At 44.5% G+C, this 18,834-nt stretch overlaps 1 protein-coding gene across 4 annotated transcripts in view; it reads left to right on the top strand.

The window, feature by feature from the left end:
* Positions 1 to 734: 734 nt before the first annotated feature.
* Positions 735 to 18,834, top strand: part of LOC117510284 (protein neuralized-like) — a 53,355-nt gene continuing 35,255 nt past the window's right edge. For 3 of the 4 annotated variants that reach the window (XM_034169926.1, XM_034169927.1, XM_034169929.1), the window contains exons 1-5: positions 735 to 871; positions 2,511 to 3,011; positions 3,102 to 3,221; positions 15,137 to 15,637; positions 15,730 to 15,849. In XM_034169926.1, coding sequence (XP_034025817.1) covers positions 838 to 871; positions 2,511 to 3,011; positions 3,102 to 3,221; positions 15,137 to 15,637; positions 15,730 to 15,849 — 1,276 coding nt within the window. In that variant the 5' untranslated portion in view covers positions 735 to 837. Of the gene's footprint in view, positions 872 to 2,510; positions 3,012 to 3,101; positions 3,222 to 15,136; positions 15,638 to 15,729; positions 15,850 to 16,679; positions 16,740 to 18,834 lie in introns of those variants that run through there. The other variant, XM_034169930.1, reaches the window with a different exon arrangement.

The raw sequence follows: 18,834 nt of genomic DNA, 5'->3' as shown, positions 1-18,834 counted from the left end.
GAAGAATCCATCCCATCCCGTTCAAAATGCAAGTTACCCACCAATGAAAGGAAGCAGGAAAATGGATCCAGTGGAGTACAGAAAGAAAACTACTTCTTTTCTGATAACAAATTTTACACATTTTACACATTTGGCTTGAGTGCCAACAAATTAGTTTTTAAAATTACAACATATGGGTTGTTTATAAGATGAAGTCACCAAGATTTTTGAGAATTCACACTTATGCTGAATATGACATAAACCAATAATAACTATTTTATCAAGTGGGTCATCTGTCGAGCAAAGAGAACATTTTGTTCATGAGGGCTGGAGGGCGGAGTCACAGCATGTGAATTTCTGATCAAGCACACAATCAAAACTGCATCGGAACATTCCGCACTGTGCTGCACCTGCTGCAAAAACGACATTTCAAAACAAAAGCAACCACACATGAACTGCACACGTTTTGTACATTATAAAATACATCTTAACAACTAGAAATTCTTCAAATAATGCTCAGACCCTCCACGATCAACACCATGATGCTGCCAATCTCATAACATGAAATCATGACACAACATCATGAAACTTATAACAAAACACAAAACTGTGAAGCCTCGTTCTCATATTCATGTCTGTGGTTCCTGGATGTTCACTGTCTGATATCATGGGCACGTCAGCAAAATGTAACTTGTCTTCCTCCCTTTGCCCCTCCCCATTCAGTGTGTGTGTTCTTTCTGTGCATGTGTGCTGAAGTCTTTATATTCAGCCAACAGTCACACTTCTGTCAGAACTGAAGAAAGATACAGAGAGAACACATTTTTCAACACCTGAAGAAAATTAATCTTCTTCATCAGGATGGTGAAGCAGAGAGACAATAACAGGAACTCTGGTGAGATGATGTCTTCATTCTTGACTGAATGTTTGATAGGATCCCTTTAAAAATCATTTATTAGCTTAAAATTAGGTTGATGATCAACAGTTAGTAATTAATGAAAATTAAAGCTCATATATGAACAATAACAATTTAAACAAGAGCACTGTGCTCACGCCAGGGCCGGATCAACCTTTGTCAGTCGATAAAGGATGATATTGGTTGATCTTAAAGCCTTTTTGGTGTGAGGCTGAGGTTCTACAATGTGCTGTGGCATTTTAAATGATGTTATTGTTGTGTGGGCCGCTGAAGAGGAGGTACTGCTGGCCCACCACCAGAGGGCGCCCTGCCTGGAGTGCGGGCTCCAGGCACCAGAGGGCGCTACCGCATCATGGGAGTAATCTGGGTGACAGCTGTCACCCATCACCAAACACAGCTGTTTCTACTCAGCACCGAGGTATATCAGGAGGACGGCGTCTCCACCTCAGTGCCGAGATATCGCCTAAGACCAAGGTAACATTCTCTGCAGCATATTCTGTGATTGATAAACTTGTTAAACCTTTCAGGACTGGTGACTACTGAGACCCTCCTTCTTTGGATAAGTACTCACCTTCCTGCTGAACTTTGCCAAGAGGTGGAGGCGGCTTCTCCCCTCTCTGTACTGGGTGCGTTCATCCACTCCTGTGTGTTCTTGCTCTCTCCTGCCAGCAGTACCGGATCCGACGAGCGGAGGCAGTGGCCACCTGGGAATTCGGGACTTGGCGGTTCCAGTATTTCCGGGGTTCGGTGGCAGTGGAGATCTGGGTGGTTCCGGTTCGACTGAGACGGACGTCTCCTATCTTCGAGCCTGCCCACACGACACCAGCGGATTCGACCCTAAACATTGTGTTTGTTATACTACTCGTGCTTGTTTCAGTAGTAAATCTTGTTTTTTACTTCCTCCATTGTCCATTCATTGCGCCCCCTGTTGTGGGTCCGTGTTCCTACACTTTCACAACAGTTATCCTGGGCCTGGGTGTGTTTACTATGTTTGTTTTTTTCTGGTGTTTCATTTTGGTTCATTTTTGTTTGTTATAACATCATATGAATAAATAAAAATTTGATGACAAAAAAAAGGATACCATCCTACGTAAGGCTTTCAAGTACAAAAGAACGTTCATCTTTTTTGACAGAGTAATGAGTTTTTGAATATTCATTCAATGTCAAACAGGGATTCTTCCAGTTTTCCAAGACTTTTCCTGTCGTTGACCTATGACCTTGAAAATTGAATCAGTTCTTTCATATCCAGATATGAATCTTCAGTAAACATTTCATAACGATATATGAAAAATTGTGTGGCTCCAGGCTGTTCACAAACAGACAAACAGGGACGAAAACATTAACTCCTCCAACTTCATTGGATGAGTATTTACTAGAATTTCATAAGACAATAAGAAAGTTTTTGTTCTTTTTTCAACCTGACTAACAGCAGCACAACTTATTGTTTACACCAGTGAAATAAAGGAGATTCAATACTTTCAGGTTTTATGTTGGATGGGTTGATGTGATCTGCCTGACTTGGATAAAAAAAAAAAACTGACTTCAAAAAATGTGTCCTGAAGAATCAGTCTTCATCACTAATTCAACCATTTTTATCCCTTTCTGCGTTTTTGTCCAGAGAGCACACACAGGTGTGGAGTGTCCTGTTTAGGTCCTCTGTCCTTCCACAATCAGGCTGTAGGGGACATGATCCGCCTCAGCATGGGGGATCGATTCGCAGAGAGAAGTAACGAGAACTTCAAGGATGGTCTGGTGTTTAGCAGTCGCCCACTGAAGGTTCAGGAGAAGGTTCGTCTCAGAGTACAAAACGTTTTAGAAAACTGGAGTGGATCCCTGCGTGTGGGCTTCACCAACGTGCCTCCAACATCCAGAACTCTGCCTCTGCCCAACATGGCCATTCCTGTACTCACCAACACTCCCGGGCACTGGGCTGCTCCTGTAAGTGCAGTCCACTGTGGGCCTGGTTCAGAACTGGAGTTCTGGGTCTCTGCTGGTGGTTCCTTGTACTTTACAAGCAACAAGAGCAGCCAGCAGGAGCTTCTGACAGGAGTGGACCTGAGCAAACCCCTGTGGGCCATGATCGATATCTACGGACAGACCTGCTCTGTTTTCTTACTGGGTAAGTTTGCTCTCTGAACCACATCTCACGTGGACGACGTCATTTGGACGATGTCATAAGATAAAATGTCACTGTTGTTCTTCACTGCAGGATCAGAGAAAAAAGAGAAGTTTCACAGCAGAAAGTCCTGTCCTGTGCCAGAATACCTCGCCCCACCTGATGTTGACAAAGACAAGCATGTTTCATTACCTGTCCAAGAAACTCCATCAGGTAAAAGGAGAAGAAGAAGCTTTTTATCATTGTACAAGAAACACAACGAAATTCCATTTGGAACCATTTCTTTTAGGAGCTACAATGTCACAGGAATAGAGAAAGAAAATAATAATAATTTTAATGTAACATTTAAGTAACTAGAGCACTGCACTCATAGAACACAAACCTTCCCAGCACTAATTTCCAATTCCACAAAATTATATTCTATTAAAAGTGAGTGTGGTGAGTGATTTTATTTAGTAAGTTCAATATATATGCATAATATAATAGTCAATACATTAAAAAAACATGGATGACACAAGAAAGTGAAAACACTTGTTTCAATTGTGTTCGATTTAAAAATCTAATTACTTGTACAAAATAGAACTAAAAATAAAATAACCACAATAACAATACTAGTGGTGTGTACGTATATGATAACAAGAACCTAAACAATTTATAAATACATTAAGACAGTAAATTAACATTAAAATGACGTAATTAATCAATATTATAATAGCCAAGAAGCCTGTGTGTGTGTGTGTGTGTGTGTGTGTGTGTGTGTGTGTGTGTGTGTGTGTGTGTGTGTGTGTGTGTGTGTGTGTGTGTGTGTGTGTGTGTGTGTGTGTGTGTGTGTGTGTGTGTGTGTGTCCAGTAATCTGAGTTCAAATCTCAGTGGAACCTGTACATTTCAGAACCTTTAGAAATGTTTTCTGAAACTGGTGAAATGTATCAGAGAAAAACTACACATTAAGTCTGACCATTTGCCAAATGTTGGGAGTTTCATGGTGTAGTTGTTTGGACCCTGAATCCAGTGAGTTCAAATTTCAGTGGACCCTGTAGATTCTGCAACTTTTAGAAATTCTCCCCTTCATTCAGTGAAAGAACAGAGAACCAAGGAGGAGATATACAACCTTAGCATTTGGAGGATGTTGATGCCAATGAGCCATGATGGATGGAATGAGAATGGTCAAAAGTCTCTTTAGCTTGTTGAGGAAAGAGAATTAGGAACAGGGGCTCGTTCTTTCAGTACTTTCTTGCAGTGGGTTGTGTGTATCCATGTCGACCTTTCTGCGACTTTGATGGTGGTATGCGTCATCAATGCACTTGGAAAGGGCCTATCCAGCAACAATCGTTCCAACGTTTCTTCCTCAGATTCTTCACGATCACAAACTCTCCAGGTCGGATATCGTGGAGTGGTTGTTCGGCTGATAATGGAAGGACTTCCTTCACACGGGACCTGCACACAGACAGCACTTGTGAAAGCTTAATGCGATAAGACACAAGGCTATGATCAACAAACACTGCATCTTCCCCTGTCAACACCTTGGGATGGAGTCCTGTGTGGGGTGGTCTTCCAAACAGGATTTCAAAGGGTAACAGGTTATTATGCTGTTGTGTGTGAAATCTCATCTGCATCAGGACCAAGGATAAGCATTTAACTCAATTTAGGCCTGTTTTGGCTGTGAATTTCGTCAATTTATTTTGTAATGTGCCATTTCACTTTCCACAGCACCTACAGACTGAGGATGATAACTAAAATGATACCTCAGTTCTATGTCCAAAATGGCACAGAGTTCTTTGATCACCTCATTCACAAAGTGTGCCATTGTCTCAAGAAACTTTTTCTGGCACCCCCTTCTTGGAACAATGTCTGTCATTAAAGCCTTTGCCACAGTTTTTGCAGAGGCATATTTCATTGGTAAAGTTTCAACCCATTTGGAAAACATGTCCATAACCACAAGGTAATATTTCTTCCCCTCTGCTGGGCTTAATTCAATGAAATCCATCATGAGGTGTTGAAAGGGGCCTTGAGGGGGAGGGTGTGCACCTACAGAAGTCAATACCTGGATTGTTTTGTGCACAGATCAAACATCTTTTGCAAAAATCAGTTGCATAGGCCACAAAGCCTTCAGTAAACCAAAATTTGTGAATGGCAGCACACATTCCCCGTTTTGACATGTGGTCTTGACCATGTGACAAAATAGCATAAGTACGAAATAGTGCATGCGGTAAGCAAGGTTTAGAGGGCTCAGAAGAGAGATGTGGACCGTACCAAATCCCATCAACCTTCTCAGCGCCAGCTTTGCACCAAGGAGAGACATCAGCAGGAGTCACAAAAGATGAAAGTAAGGCAAGATCCGCCCCAGGGGTGACAGGAGCAGAAAGAGACAAGAGGGTATATGTTCAGAGTATATGTTCAGAGTATATATGAGGGTATATGTTGCCCTCTTCACCAACCTGAAGAGGGCAAAGCAGCTTTTTCTGGTCAAGAACCATGACCTCGGATTTGGAGGTGCTGATTTTCATCCCAGACGCTTCACACTCGGCTGCAAATCGCTCCAGTGCACTCTGAAGGTCCTGATTTGACAAAGCCAACAGAACCACATTGTCCACAAACAGCAGAGATGAGATTCTGTGGTTCCCACACCGGACTCCCTCTACATCCTGACTGCGCCTAGAAATTCTGTCCATAAAGGTAATGAACAGAATTGGCGACAAAAGGCAGCCCTGGCAGAGGCCGACGTGCACTGGAAACAGGCTTGACTTACTACCAGCAATGCGAACCAAGCTCCTGCTTCGGTCATACAGGGACTGGATAGCCCTTAACAAAGGACCCTGGACCCCATACTCCCGGAGCACCCCACACAGGTTGCCTCGAGGGACACGGTCAAACGCCAGATCCACAAAACACATGTGGACTGGTTGGGCGAACTCCCATGAACCCTCGAGCACCCAGTGGAGGGTGTAGAGTTGGTCCAGTGTGCTGCGACCAGGACAAAAACCACACTGCTCCTCCTGAATCCGAGGTTCAACTATTAGTCGAATTCTGCTCTCCAGTACTCTGGAATAGACCTTACCGGGGATGCTGAGGAGTGTGATCCCCCTGTAGTTGGAACACACCCTCCGGTCCCCCTTCTTAAACAGAGGGACCACCACCCCGGTCTGCCAATCCAGAGGCACTGTCCCCGACCTCCACGCGATGTTGCAGAGACATGTCAACCAAGACAGTCCCACAACATCCAGAGACTTAAGGTATTCCGGAAGGATTTCATCCACCCCAGGAGCCTTGCCATTGAGGAGCTTTCTGACCACCTCAGTGACTTCGGCCTGGGTGATGGATGAGTCTGCCTCTGAGTCCCCAGTCTCTGCTTCCTCTTTGGAAGACGTGATGATGGGATTGAGGCGATTCTTGAAGTATTCCTTCCACCGCCCGACAACATCCCCAGTCAGGGTCAACAGCTCCCCACCCATACCGTAGACAGTGCCAGTGGAGAGCTGCTTCCGCCTCCTGAGGCGTCAAACGGTTTGCCAGAATTTCTTCGAGGCCGACCAATAGTCCTCCATGGCCTCCCCGAACTCTTCTCAGACTCGAGTTTTTGCCTCTGCGACTGCACAGGCTGCAGCACAATTGGCCTGTCGGTACCTGTCAGCTGCCTCCGGAGTCCCACCTGCTAACAAAGACAAGTAGGACTCCTTCTTCAGCTTGACGGCATCCCTTACTTCCGGCATCCACCACCGGGTTCGGGGATTTCCGCTGTGACAGGCACCAGAGACCCTGTGACCACAGCTGCGAGCGGCCGCATCGACAATGGCGGTGGAGAAATGGTGCACTCGGACTCCATGTCTCCAACCTCCGCCGGGATATGGGATAAGCTCTCCCGGAGGTGGGAGTTGAAGACCTCGCTGACAGAAGGTTCCGCCAGTCATTCCCAGCAGACCCTCACGATATGTTTTGGCCTGCCAGGTCTGACCGGCTTCCTCCCCTCCCAGTGGATCCAACTCACCATCAAGTGGTGATCGGTCGACAGCTCAGCCCCTCTCTTCAGTGTCCAAGACACGTGGCCGAAGGTCAGATGATATGACTACAAAGTCGATCATCGACCTCCAGCTCAGGGTGTCCTGGTGCCACGTGCACTTATGGACACCTTGTGCTCGAACATGGTGTTCGTGATGGACAAACTGTGGCTAGCACAGAAGCCCAACAACTGAACACCATTCGGGTTCAGATCGGGGAGGGCATGCTTCCCATTCACCCCCCTCCAGGTCTCACTGTCGCCGCCCACATGGGCGTTGAAGTCCCCCAGGAGAACAATGGAGTCCCCAGTCAGAGCACTATCTAATACCCCTCCCAGAGACTCAAAGAAGGTCGGGTACTCTGCACTGCCGCTCTGCCCGTAGGCCGAGACAACAGTGAGAGACCTGTCCTCAACCAGAAGGCATTGGGACGGGACCCTCTCATTCTCCGGGGTGAACTCCAACACATGGCAACTGAAGCGGGGATCAATGAGCAATGCTACCTCCACCCACCTTCTCTCCCCCTGGGCAATGCCAGAAAAGTGGAGCATCTAGCCCCTCTCCAGGAGTTGGGTACCAGAGCCCAAGCTGTGCATGGAGGTGAGCCCGACTATCTCTAGTCGGTATCTCTCAACCTCCCTCACAAGCTCAGGCTCCTTCCCCCCCAGCGAGGTGACATTTCACGTCCTGACAACCAGAGGCTGTGAGCGCAGACCAGGCCGCCGGGCCACCCGCCCTCGACCGCCACCCAGTCCTCTCTGCACCCGACCCCCATGGCCCCCTCTCCAGGTGGTGAACACACAGGAGGGTGGGCCCACGTTGCTCAGTTGGGCTGGGCCCGGACGGGCCCCGTGGGCTAAGGCCCGACCTCCAGGCGCTCGCGCGCAAGCCCCAACCCCAGGCCTGGCTCCAGGGTGGGGTCCCGGCTCCGCCGTACCGGGCAATGTCTTTGTCCTTGATAATATACTGGTCACGGGAGACAGTAAATACAGCTATTGGCAATATCTCAAAAGGTTCAAGTTTCAAAAACACATCATATAAATTAGGAAGCTTCTCTAAATCTGCAATCTTATTTAAAATCAACTGTCGCACCTCCGGGGGTATTTGCGTTTGTTTCTTATTCAAATAATCAATTATTTTATTCTTAAAATTCATATTTGTGTGCTGTCCCGTGGGTGTGATTGTGCTGAGTGTGTTTGATTCAACATGTGCTGAACTGGGCATCTGCTGTGGTCAGTCCGCGAAGCTGTTCTGGTTCTGCTGAACTGGACATGGTCCTCCTCTGTTGCAACCACACCCACGAACAAACCTTCTATGTCCGTGACCCTGCCCTGGGTGGCCTTGTGGGCACTCTGTGGTCCAGTGGTCAGATGCCCCACAAATGAAACAGCTGTCTGGATCTTCAGTGTCTCTGGGTCAGTTTCTGTTGTTCGGCCTCTGGTCAAAGTTCTATCGGCCATGTTAACGAGGACGTCCTCTCTCAACAGACATCATGGTGAGAGCAGCTGAAGATGTCTCTAATGCAATAATCATGATATGACGATAACTGTCATTCTTCTTGGTGGTTTTCCCCACCTCTCTTTCTTCAGCATGACATGCATGTTTCAGAATGTCTTTCACTCGGTTGTCAGCCCATCCTCCAATCGGGGTTTGTTCGACCCCCTGACGGACTTCAGGTCTCAGAACAGGGACCAGGCAGGACTTTAGAACAGCTTCAACCAGTGTTTCTTTGTCTGCATTGTAAGCTCCATCACCTCTCCCATGTCCACTGTGTGCAATGCCCTCTTTCTCCAGCCAGACAAAAAAGTCGATCAGTCTTATCAGGTTTTTGCTTGCAGGCTTGGATTGAAGCCATGTCCACAGTAGGTGGACATTTTGCTTTAATTTCATCACAGACACGCTACACATGGATTGCATAGTTGCCTTGATCATCCCAGGTGATGGTCTGTTGTCTCAGTCTTTGTGCTCCGGGTGTCTCAACAACTGCTTAAATTTTTAAATACAGCTGGACAGGAATGAGATGTTTCAGGAGGCTGGTTAATTCTTCACCTGTCAGTCTCCAGGCATGACAAAATGAGTTCAACTTTTCAGCAAAGTCTTCACCTCCCCAGGTGAGTGGAGGGAAATAATCTCTTGCTGCTGACATAATTTCAGGCCACCTATGGCAGTGAACAAGGACATTATCACTGTTGGCATCTTGAAACTCAATCATTGGCATGGCAAGGTCTTGCTGTTGTGCCTTCAGTTGAGTGCAGGATCGGGTTGTCACGCCCTCAGCTTGTATTTGCGGTTGTCCTCCCACAGCACCTGGTGGATCATCTGGTGGAGATGGTTGTCCTACCACTGCGCCTGGTGGATCATCTGGTGGAGATGGTTGTCCTCCCACAGGGCCTGGTAGATCATCTGGTGGAGATGGTTGTCCTCCCACAGGGCCTGGTGGATCATCTGATGGAGATGGTTGTCCTTCCACAGCGCCTGGTGGATCATCTGGTGGAGATGGTGGTGAAGGCACATCTTGTGGTGGAGCTGACGGACCTGGCTGGACAACAGCAGACTGCTGACGTGGTTGCTGCGGCAGTCAAGGTTGGCGGAACACAGGACACTAGTCGTCCCTTCACGGACTTGGACCTTTAATGTCGGGCACATTCAGAATTGGATATAGGGAATTGGATGGATAGGGGGTGGAGAAGGGAAGAGATTATTAAGCCTTGATGTCTGAGCCATGGATGTTTGTGTATGTGTGTGTGTGTCTTTTTCCCCATCTGGTTCCTTCTTTTCAACATTCTTTCTTCCTTCTTTGTCTTTTCTTTCTTAAATCACATTCAGTCAACCACACATTATACGCTGTATAACAATCTTCTATGTATGTCACATTCACTGTCCTTACCCTCGTTTTTGACATTTTCCCCTTTTTCTTACCCATGGATTGTTTTAGTTTGGCCATTTCATTTCTGCCGAAGCTACCTCCTGCTGGGAACCCCACATCTCTCACCCATAACTGTAAATGAGAGAGGCAATCTTCACCATATTTTCCTTTCATTCCCCATACAATTAGAGAAGACCAGTCAACCTCATCTTTTTCCCTTTTTCTTTTCCTGATTTGTGTCCCATTTTACTCAGAAAAAATATTTATTTTTGTTCAACTCAGAAATAAAAGGTCTTTTATTTCCTACAATCTCAGAAATAACACACCGCAGTGTTTATTATTTCTACAACACTCAGAGTCAAAGAATTTTTCTTTGCTCCTACATAAACTCAGAGAATTAAATATTCTCCTACACTCCTCAGAAATAACACAATGTAGTATCATTTCCTACAAACTAAGAGAATAAAAATTCCCGTACCAGGGCCCGAACTCAGTTAAAATAAATTTCACTTTAACCTACAATTTCTGTTGACAAACAATCAATTGTAATTTCCACAACAAAATGACAGCCTTTCTCAACCATGTTGTTGGTACAACATCCATGGTTCATGGAAATGCTGCACCGACGATCAAACCGGTCAGTCCTCTGTCCATTAAAGTGCAAGCCGGGTACGAGGCAGATCACTGGATCTGTTTGACAATCCATCTGATCCGGTCCGACAGTCCAGAGAGCATCCCACTGTTCTGACCAACTTGTGGAGGCGAAAGGATTTTCAGGCTGTCTGTGGAAAGAAAGAGTCAAGATATTGACCGTTTGTCAAAATAACAGACTCTTTAATACGAAGCTTCGGACACTCATTCATACAGCATACAGTAGTAATCTGATGAGTGAGAGTGAAGTCCAACTCTCTGGGCTCTGTTTTTATGCACATGACAGAGCAGGGGAGCCCACGTATGGGCAATCATGAATACAGTGTCTAAAGAATGCATCTATCAAAACATAAACAGTGAATTCAAAAACAGGTTGTTAAAACAGAGTTCCACCTGAAAAGCTTAATGATTATCCCTTGTATCTAAGAATGATGGATTTTGTCACCGTGTTTGTGGTTCACACTAGGGCTGAAACGATTAGTCGAGTAATTTGAATAATTCGATTACAAAAAATGTTCGAGGCAAATTCTGTGCTTCGAAGCATCGTTTAACATTGTAGTATATATGCCAGGCCTGTGTGTGGCGTTTTAATGACCCCAGAAAAACAAACAGAAGAAAACTAGAGCAAGCGCAAATCAAATTAGCACAAAAGCTACAGCTTTCCAGCGTGACAAATAGAATGAAATAAAGCCTTTTAGGAAAAAAAACGGTCCATGCTAATCATCTGAAATAGCTTACTGTGCATTTAAAGCAAAGCAGTGTGTTTGTTTGTTTGTTTGTTTTTTAAACACAGTTTCGTCCGCTGGCCGCTCTACGTGCGGCAGCCAGCTGCTGCCTCTCTCTGCCCGGTGTGAGCGGCTCAGCACTGACCTCACACAGCACTGTCCCAGCCACAGACAGTCTCTGGAAGAAGTCCACTCTTTCTTCTGTGTTTTGCTTAGACTCGCAATGAGTGTTTCGCTTTTTAATTTTCGCTTTTTTGGGCAACACACAATGCTTCACAAACACGGGAAATCAAATAAAATAATAATAATAATAATAATAAAAAACAGTGACTGCGAGTCTTGCATGTTCAACCTTCAGCTGAAAATGAAATGCACTGGCTGAATCCCAGAGAGAGTGTTAAAAAGAAATTCGTGCAGGGACCCAGTCAGGGCCGCTGCTAAGGTTTTGGAGGCCCTATGTTGTGTGGGCCGCTGAAGAGGAGGTACTGCTAGCCCACCACCAGAGGGCGCCCTGCCTGAAGTGCGGGCTTCAGGCACAAGAGGGCGCAGCCGCCTCACGGGAATGGCCGGGAGTGACAGCTGTCACTCATCAACTCATGACAGCTGTCATCTATCACCACATCATCAACACTCCATAAAAGCCGGACAACATCTCCACCCCGCTGCCAAGATATCGCCTACCTAACTTCCTCAGCCATATTCTGTGCCGTATCGCACTTAACTGTTATCTGATTACTACAGGAGTTCCTGACTGCTTGTGTCAGCTGGAGGCTGAGCTGGTCGTGGATGACAGGGTGACGAACCGCACCCTTCCCGACCCGTGAAGACAAGGGTTTGTTTCAGGTCCTGTGAAAGACTGTGTTGTATTTGCGGAGGTGGAGGTGTAATTCCCACCTGCAATCCCTGAACTGTGTGCGAGGAGTTGCTGAGTGTCACCACACTCACCTCGCTTTCTGTCTTGTTTCCTGCCAGCAGTACCAGATCCGACAGCCGGAGACGGTGGCCACCTGGGGACTCAGGACTTGGCGGCTCCAGTATCCTCCGGGTTCAGTGGCAGTGGAAATCGTGTGGGCTCCGGCTCTTCTCTGGACGGACGTCTCCTATCCTTGAGCCTGCCCACACGTCCCCTTTGTACATTTGACTCTAATCCAAATTCTGCATTTGTCTGTATTTCGTTATGCACGTTTTCACAACAGTAAAGTGTTGTATTTTGGTTCATCTATTGTCCGTTCATTTGTGCCCTCTGTTGTGGGTCCGTGTCACTACACTTTCCCAACATCCTAAGCATAACTGGTCAGGGAGCCCCCCCACCCCCCCACCCCCATACAAGAGACCCCCCCCCTCCCCTCCCCCCCCACACACAAAAGTTCTACTCAAACCGTTACTATTTATTAAAATTCACATTAAATACACATATAGCAATGAACATTTACAATGTTATAATAAGTAAGGCCAATAACAGTAAAGAACAGCAGCACCATTTATAATGTATAAATAATAAATAACTTTCTTAACAGCAGCATTAGAATTACCACCACTGAACATTAAGTAATCAAAACAATTTAAACCTTTAACACGTACTTACCAGAAAGGGATGCACGGGCATCATCTTTTTGTTTCTTTGTCCTCCGTTTTTCAGCTCCAGACTCCTGCTATCGCTTCATTGTTTAATTGTGGCATAGTGGCAACTTGTCGTCTTGTGTCAGAATCAAATGTGGGCTAGCAGTGCTACTTCAGTTAGGTGCAGGGTTGCCAGATTGGGTGTTTTCCCATCCAATTGGTTTGTTTAGGGTAAAAAATATGGCACTGGATGAGTTTTTTGTAAAAAATCAGTTCAAATTGCGCAGGATTTAGTGCCTCCATGCATTTTTTAGCATTTATTGGACTGGAAATAGTCACATCTGGCAACCCTGGTTAGGCGACACAGCGAACAGAGAAAGACGCGAACAGGGCTGTACCATTTCAGGGAATCGGGGCAGGGGTGGATGGGGGCTTTATATTAGGAAAAAAACTGTTAATTTGCCCCAATTAAGTAATGGGGTAGGGGCCTACTCAATGTTTAAAGACAAAAACAATGGGCCTATTCATAAATAATTCATATTGATTTTGAAATGTAATAATGTAATAATTTCAACACATTTTTCAGTCAATTGGAGGCCCTGCAAACTAGTGCAACATGGTTGGTGCCCCACGCAGGCTGCGTAGTCTGCTTATGACGAACGGCGTCGCTGGACCCAGTCCACCACCTTAATAAATAAATAAATAAAAATGGTTACATTTTACAAGTTGGGGAAAACAAAAAACAGAAAGCCACAACCCATTGCCATTTCAGCAAAATGTCAAGACTTTGGCCTGAATTTGGCTGAGCTCCTGACACCAGGAAAGATCCAAAACTTGTAAAGATGTGAAAAAATAAATAATTACCCAGGAAAACAGAAAGGGATACAGTAAATTTGACAATCTCCGTGATGACGCAGTGACATTGTGCCATTACTTAGGGAGAGCCCTGGACTGTTAATGTTTTAAAATGCAAAAGTACTTTTTCCGATTACTCAATCGCCAGAATAATCGATAGAATGCTCGATTACTAAAATAATCGATAGCTGCAGCCCTAGTTCACAGTACTGTGGTGATTAAAGGGTGCGTTTCATCTGAGAGAATGTTTTTTCAGAGTTCACTTGGAGGTTGTGACCAAAGTCCCACTGTGAAGCTGTCTTTATTTTAGACAGTGCCTTTTCTTCTGTATTGTGATTGATCACAATGTGGAGTTATTTTTGCTTGCAGCAGTTTGTGTCACTCAGAGGTCATTTGTGTGATTAGACTCAAGGGATGACTTCATCAGATGTTTACCCAGGGGTCATTCAGATGCTGTAAAGCTGAAGATGTTTTGCATACTGAGCATGGGGTCACAAGCAGTCAAACAGAACATTTAGTTAACAGAAAAACAATATTTATCATTTTGTTTCCACATGCTCCATACTTTATCATAATAATAAAGGAAAATGCCTGGTGAAAATTATTAGAATAGAATAGAATAGAATAGAATAGAATAGAATAGAATAAAAAAAAACTTTATTGTCCCCAAAGGGAAATTTGTCCTGAGCACAGTGCTATATATTGCTTAATAAATTAGTCATTATTCAGGTTTTTCTGGGTCTATCAACAAAATTTAAAAACTGGTATGTAGGTTGAAGTCTGCACTTTCAATAAACATTCAGACTAAAAGTGAAAGTGTGGGGAATTTGATGGGAGAAATGCTTAATTTGGTCATGTGACTTTGACACATATCTGCAGTGAACAACTCCAGAGGGTTAAATTCAGATGTCCACAAAATCCACAATCCTGATCAGATTAAGATCAGTCTATGTCAGGCAATAGTCAACGCCATGTCTGCACCTCACTTTCAGATATGAGAGTGATTACGACATGTTTGATTAAGACATATTAAATGGGGTTTTCAATGATAAATTTAAATGGCTATAAAGTCTGTAGTCTCTATCAGATCCAGGTTGAATTTTGTCAGTCGATGAAGCAAATCATCCGACATAACACTCTTAAATGTGAAAGAATTCCGATCTTTTTTGACAGAGTTATGCATTTTTGAAAATGCACTCACTGTTACAGGATAGGGATTTTTTCCAAGATTTTTTCTGACATTGACATAAAGGCAGAAGAAAGTTTTTGTTCTTTTTTCAACCTGACTAACAGCAGCACAGCTTGTTGTCTGCAGAACTGAAATGATGAAGAATATTTTATACTTTCAGGTTTTATGTTGGATACGTTGATGTAATCTGCCTGACTGGGATGAAAAAAAATGATTTGAGGAAATGTGTTATGAAGAATCAGTCCTCACCACTAATTAAACCATTTTTTCCCTTTGTGTTTTTGTCCAGAGAGGACACACAGGTGTGGAGTGTCCTGTTTAGGTCCTCTGTCCTTCCACACTCAGGCTGTAGGGGACATGATCCGCCTCAGCATGGGTGATCGATTCGCAGAGAGAAGTAACAAGAACTTCAAGGACGGTCTGGTGTTCAGCAGTCGCCCACTGAAGATTCAGGAGAAGGTTCGTCTCAGAGTACAAAACGTTTTACAAAACTGGCATGGATCCCTGTGTGTGGGCTTCACCAACGTGCCTCCTACATCCAGAACGCTGCCTCTGCCCAACATGGCCATTCCTAAACTCACCAACACCCCCGGTCACTGGGCCGCTGCCATAAATGCAGTCCACTGTGGCCCTGGTACAGAACTGAAGTTTTGGGTTTCCTCTGGTGGTTCCTTGTACTTCACAAGCAACAAGAGCAGCCAGCAGGAGCTTCTGACGGGAGTGGACCTGAGCAAACCCCTGTGGGCCATGATCGATATCTACGGACAGACCTGCTCTGTTTTCTTACTGGGTAAGTTTACACTCGGAACCACATCTCACGTGGACGACGTCATTTGGATGATGACATACAACATAAAATGTCACTGTTGTTCTTCACTGCAGGATCAGAGAAAAAGGAGATATTTCACACCAGAAAGTCCTGTCCTGTGCCAGAATACCTCGCCCGGCCTGATGTTGACAAAGACAAGCACGTCCCATTACATGTCCAAGAAACTCCATCAGGTAAAAGAAGAAGAAGAAGCTTTATTATCTTTGTACAAGAAACACAATGAAATTCCAATTGGCAGCATCTCTTTAGCAGCTATAATGTCACCAGCATAGAGAAAAAAAAAATATTAATAATAATTTTAAGTTAACATAAGTAACTAGAGCACTACGCTCATAGAACACAAACCTCTGCCAACACTCGTTTCCAATTCCACAAAATTATACTATATTAAAAGCGTGAGTGTGGTGAGTGATTTTATTTAGTAAGACATTGGTTATCTTTGCTATGACCAATTTGTCATTGCTTTTTGGCACTTGGTTTCTGACTGATAACTGGAAGATAGACAGGCATAAAATGGAAACCTCTGTCTAATTTTGGTGGTGTGGGTAAATCCATAACAGAAAAATTAGAGTGATTGAGGCACTTTTGATTGAGATATAATTCAAAATGTACACCAAATGGGCTTATTCATATTCATATTTGGTTTCATAGTAGGAGGGCTGGTACTTATTGGCTTATGTGCTGCCAAGACCTACCAGAAAATTGGCAAGATGGCTGCCGCCAAAACCACGACCCTTCGCTTGTCCATCATGATTAATGAGTTGGGCAAGGCGATGCATTCTCAGACTGCGTTAACCCTTGAACTCAGACGCAAATTGGATAACATCTTGGAGCAAATGTGCACCTTGCAGGAGAAGGTGAAGATTTCAGAGGCCGGGGAATTTTCATAATTTGGATCTGGTTTGTTCATGTGAAGCTGGAAAAGTGTTTTTCACTGCTCAGCCACAGACACGGCAGGCTTATCAGCCTCTCAAGGATAAAATGCCCATTGTTTTTCCTCCAGAAGAATCTCTACGGCCTTGAGAATATTGGCTGCCTCCTTATCTCTCTAACTCCAGTACACAAGGACTCACACATGGACATGGACAAAACACATGCTCCACTTTCCCTCCTACCTCCCCTCCTGCCCCCCATCACACACCCCATCCCGGCCACTGCTCACGCCACCCCTTCTCCTCTCCGGGGGCTGCACGGTTTTAGCTGCGACAGGTCCCTGTTCCCCCCAAGCTAGCGGCGGCGCGACTCCTGTTGTAACGGCTACCACACACTCACATTGCCTCAATTTGGAAAACGGACTGTTTCAAGTTTAGTGCACATAAACAATGTCAAATGTATGTATATGTGTTGTCTTAACTCTGATGTGTGCCATTATTACAGTAAAAAAGTAATAATTGTGGATTAATTGCTGTATCTTGTCTGTGGAAATGTGAGTGTGGACGTAATCTCATTGTTGTTGCACTTGTAATGACAATGACAATAAATCTCATCCATCCATAAAACAGCCTCATTTCTGCTTATAACTGACTAGAATGATTTAAGAGGTTTCACTTTGTCATCTGATGGTTAATAATCACATTATTCCCTTTAATTGCTTTGGGTAGAGCATCAGACTCAGAGAGTCAGTTTCAGATGCATGCACAGTGAAGGCAGGGTGGACCAATTTTTAGAAGGGACTGTTTGGTCAGTGACACCAGATCAAACTGTCAGGTGATAGTGAGTACCAGTCTGCACCTTACTTTCAAATATTGCGTGAATGGGGCATGTTTGATTAAGATATAATAATATAAAATAAAAGGTCTGTTAGAAAAGTATCCGACCTTTTAATTTTTTTCAAAAACCATATGGATTTGCATCACGTGTGATTGCATCAGCCAAGCTTGAACCTTCGTGTGCATGCGTGAGTTTTTTCACGCCTGTCGGTTGCGTCATTCGCCTGTGAGCAGGCTTTGTGTGAGCAGTGGTCCACCCGTCTCGACGGATTTTTATTGCGAATAAATGTCTGAACAATTTGGAGCTTTGCTGCATCAATTTTTTCCAGAAACTGAGAGACCTCCAGGTGGACACCATTCGGAAAATTCAGATGGCTTTCAGGGACGATTTTGCAAGGGACTAGCCACGTTGCGTCTTGCAATCTCCGTCGGTTCTGTATTGCTGACTGATGTCTGGGTTGTCTGTGTTGGCTGAATGGTGCTGAAGTCCTCAATTTGTCGCTGAACCCAAACAGTTCCATCTCCCCAGTGGTGGGCACAGATAACCAAAAAATTAACTTCGATAACAGATAATCAGATAACTGAAAAATTATCTTTGATAAAGATAAACCGATGAACCACCCAAAAATGTATGGGAAGTTACAGATAACTGATAACCGATAAATTCCAGTATTGTCTCTGGTACATTTGCAACTACTAACAAGCTGAGTTTGAGTTTAAACACCAAGAAGACCCAAACAATGAGTCAGCCCTTCTGTGTTTGAATATGCTGCCCCCTTCTGGAAGCTACATGGCTACAGCACTGAAGCATCCTGAGAGCAGCCACAACACCAGTTCTCTACCAATCACAATGCTCCGGTCAGGCAGAGGTCTTGAAAAATAAAGACATGCTGACTTATGGTTTTGTGTGAATACAACGAGCCAACACTTAATGTGACGTGTGTCGTGTGTTGGCATAACAGTAATTTTAAATAACTTGTCCAAAATTAGTTTGGTTAAAATTTGAACCATAAGTTAAAAATGTATGCTCTGGATGACTTGGGTGATATCGCCAAAATATCAGTATGGTGTTAATGGAAATGTTTTTTGTGTGTGTGTGTGTGTGTGTGTGTGTGTGTGTGTGTGTGTGTGTGTGTGTGTGTGTGTGTGTGTGTGTGTGTGTGTGTGTGTGTGTGTGTGTGTGTGTGTGTGTGTGTGTGTGTGTGTGACCAGTTCTTCTTTGCCTGCAGAGGATAGAGTGGTTTCTCCTGAAACTAGCTCGCTTCTGTTTGCGGAGGGTAGAACTATACATCTCTTAGGAAACTTTCAACAGGTAGATCTCAACTGATTTTAAATTTTAAAAATGTTTGCTGCTGTTCAGCTTGGTTTACTACGTTATCAGTCTAAAAGTTATCGGATGACAATTCATCAGAAGATCATTAGTCCGATAATGGTTTTTAAAGTTATCTA

Source organism: Thalassophryne amazonica, chromosome 5 (assembly GCF_902500255.1).
Source record: "Thalassophryne amazonica chromosome 5, fThaAma1.1, whole genome shotgun sequence".
In the NCBI taxonomy this organism is placed as follows: domain Eukaryota; kingdom Metazoa; phylum Chordata; class Actinopteri; order Batrachoidiformes; family Batrachoididae; genus Thalassophryne; species Thalassophryne amazonica.
Note: the sequence above shows the minus strand (reverse complement) of the source record. Positions and strands in the feature narration are given on the sequence as shown.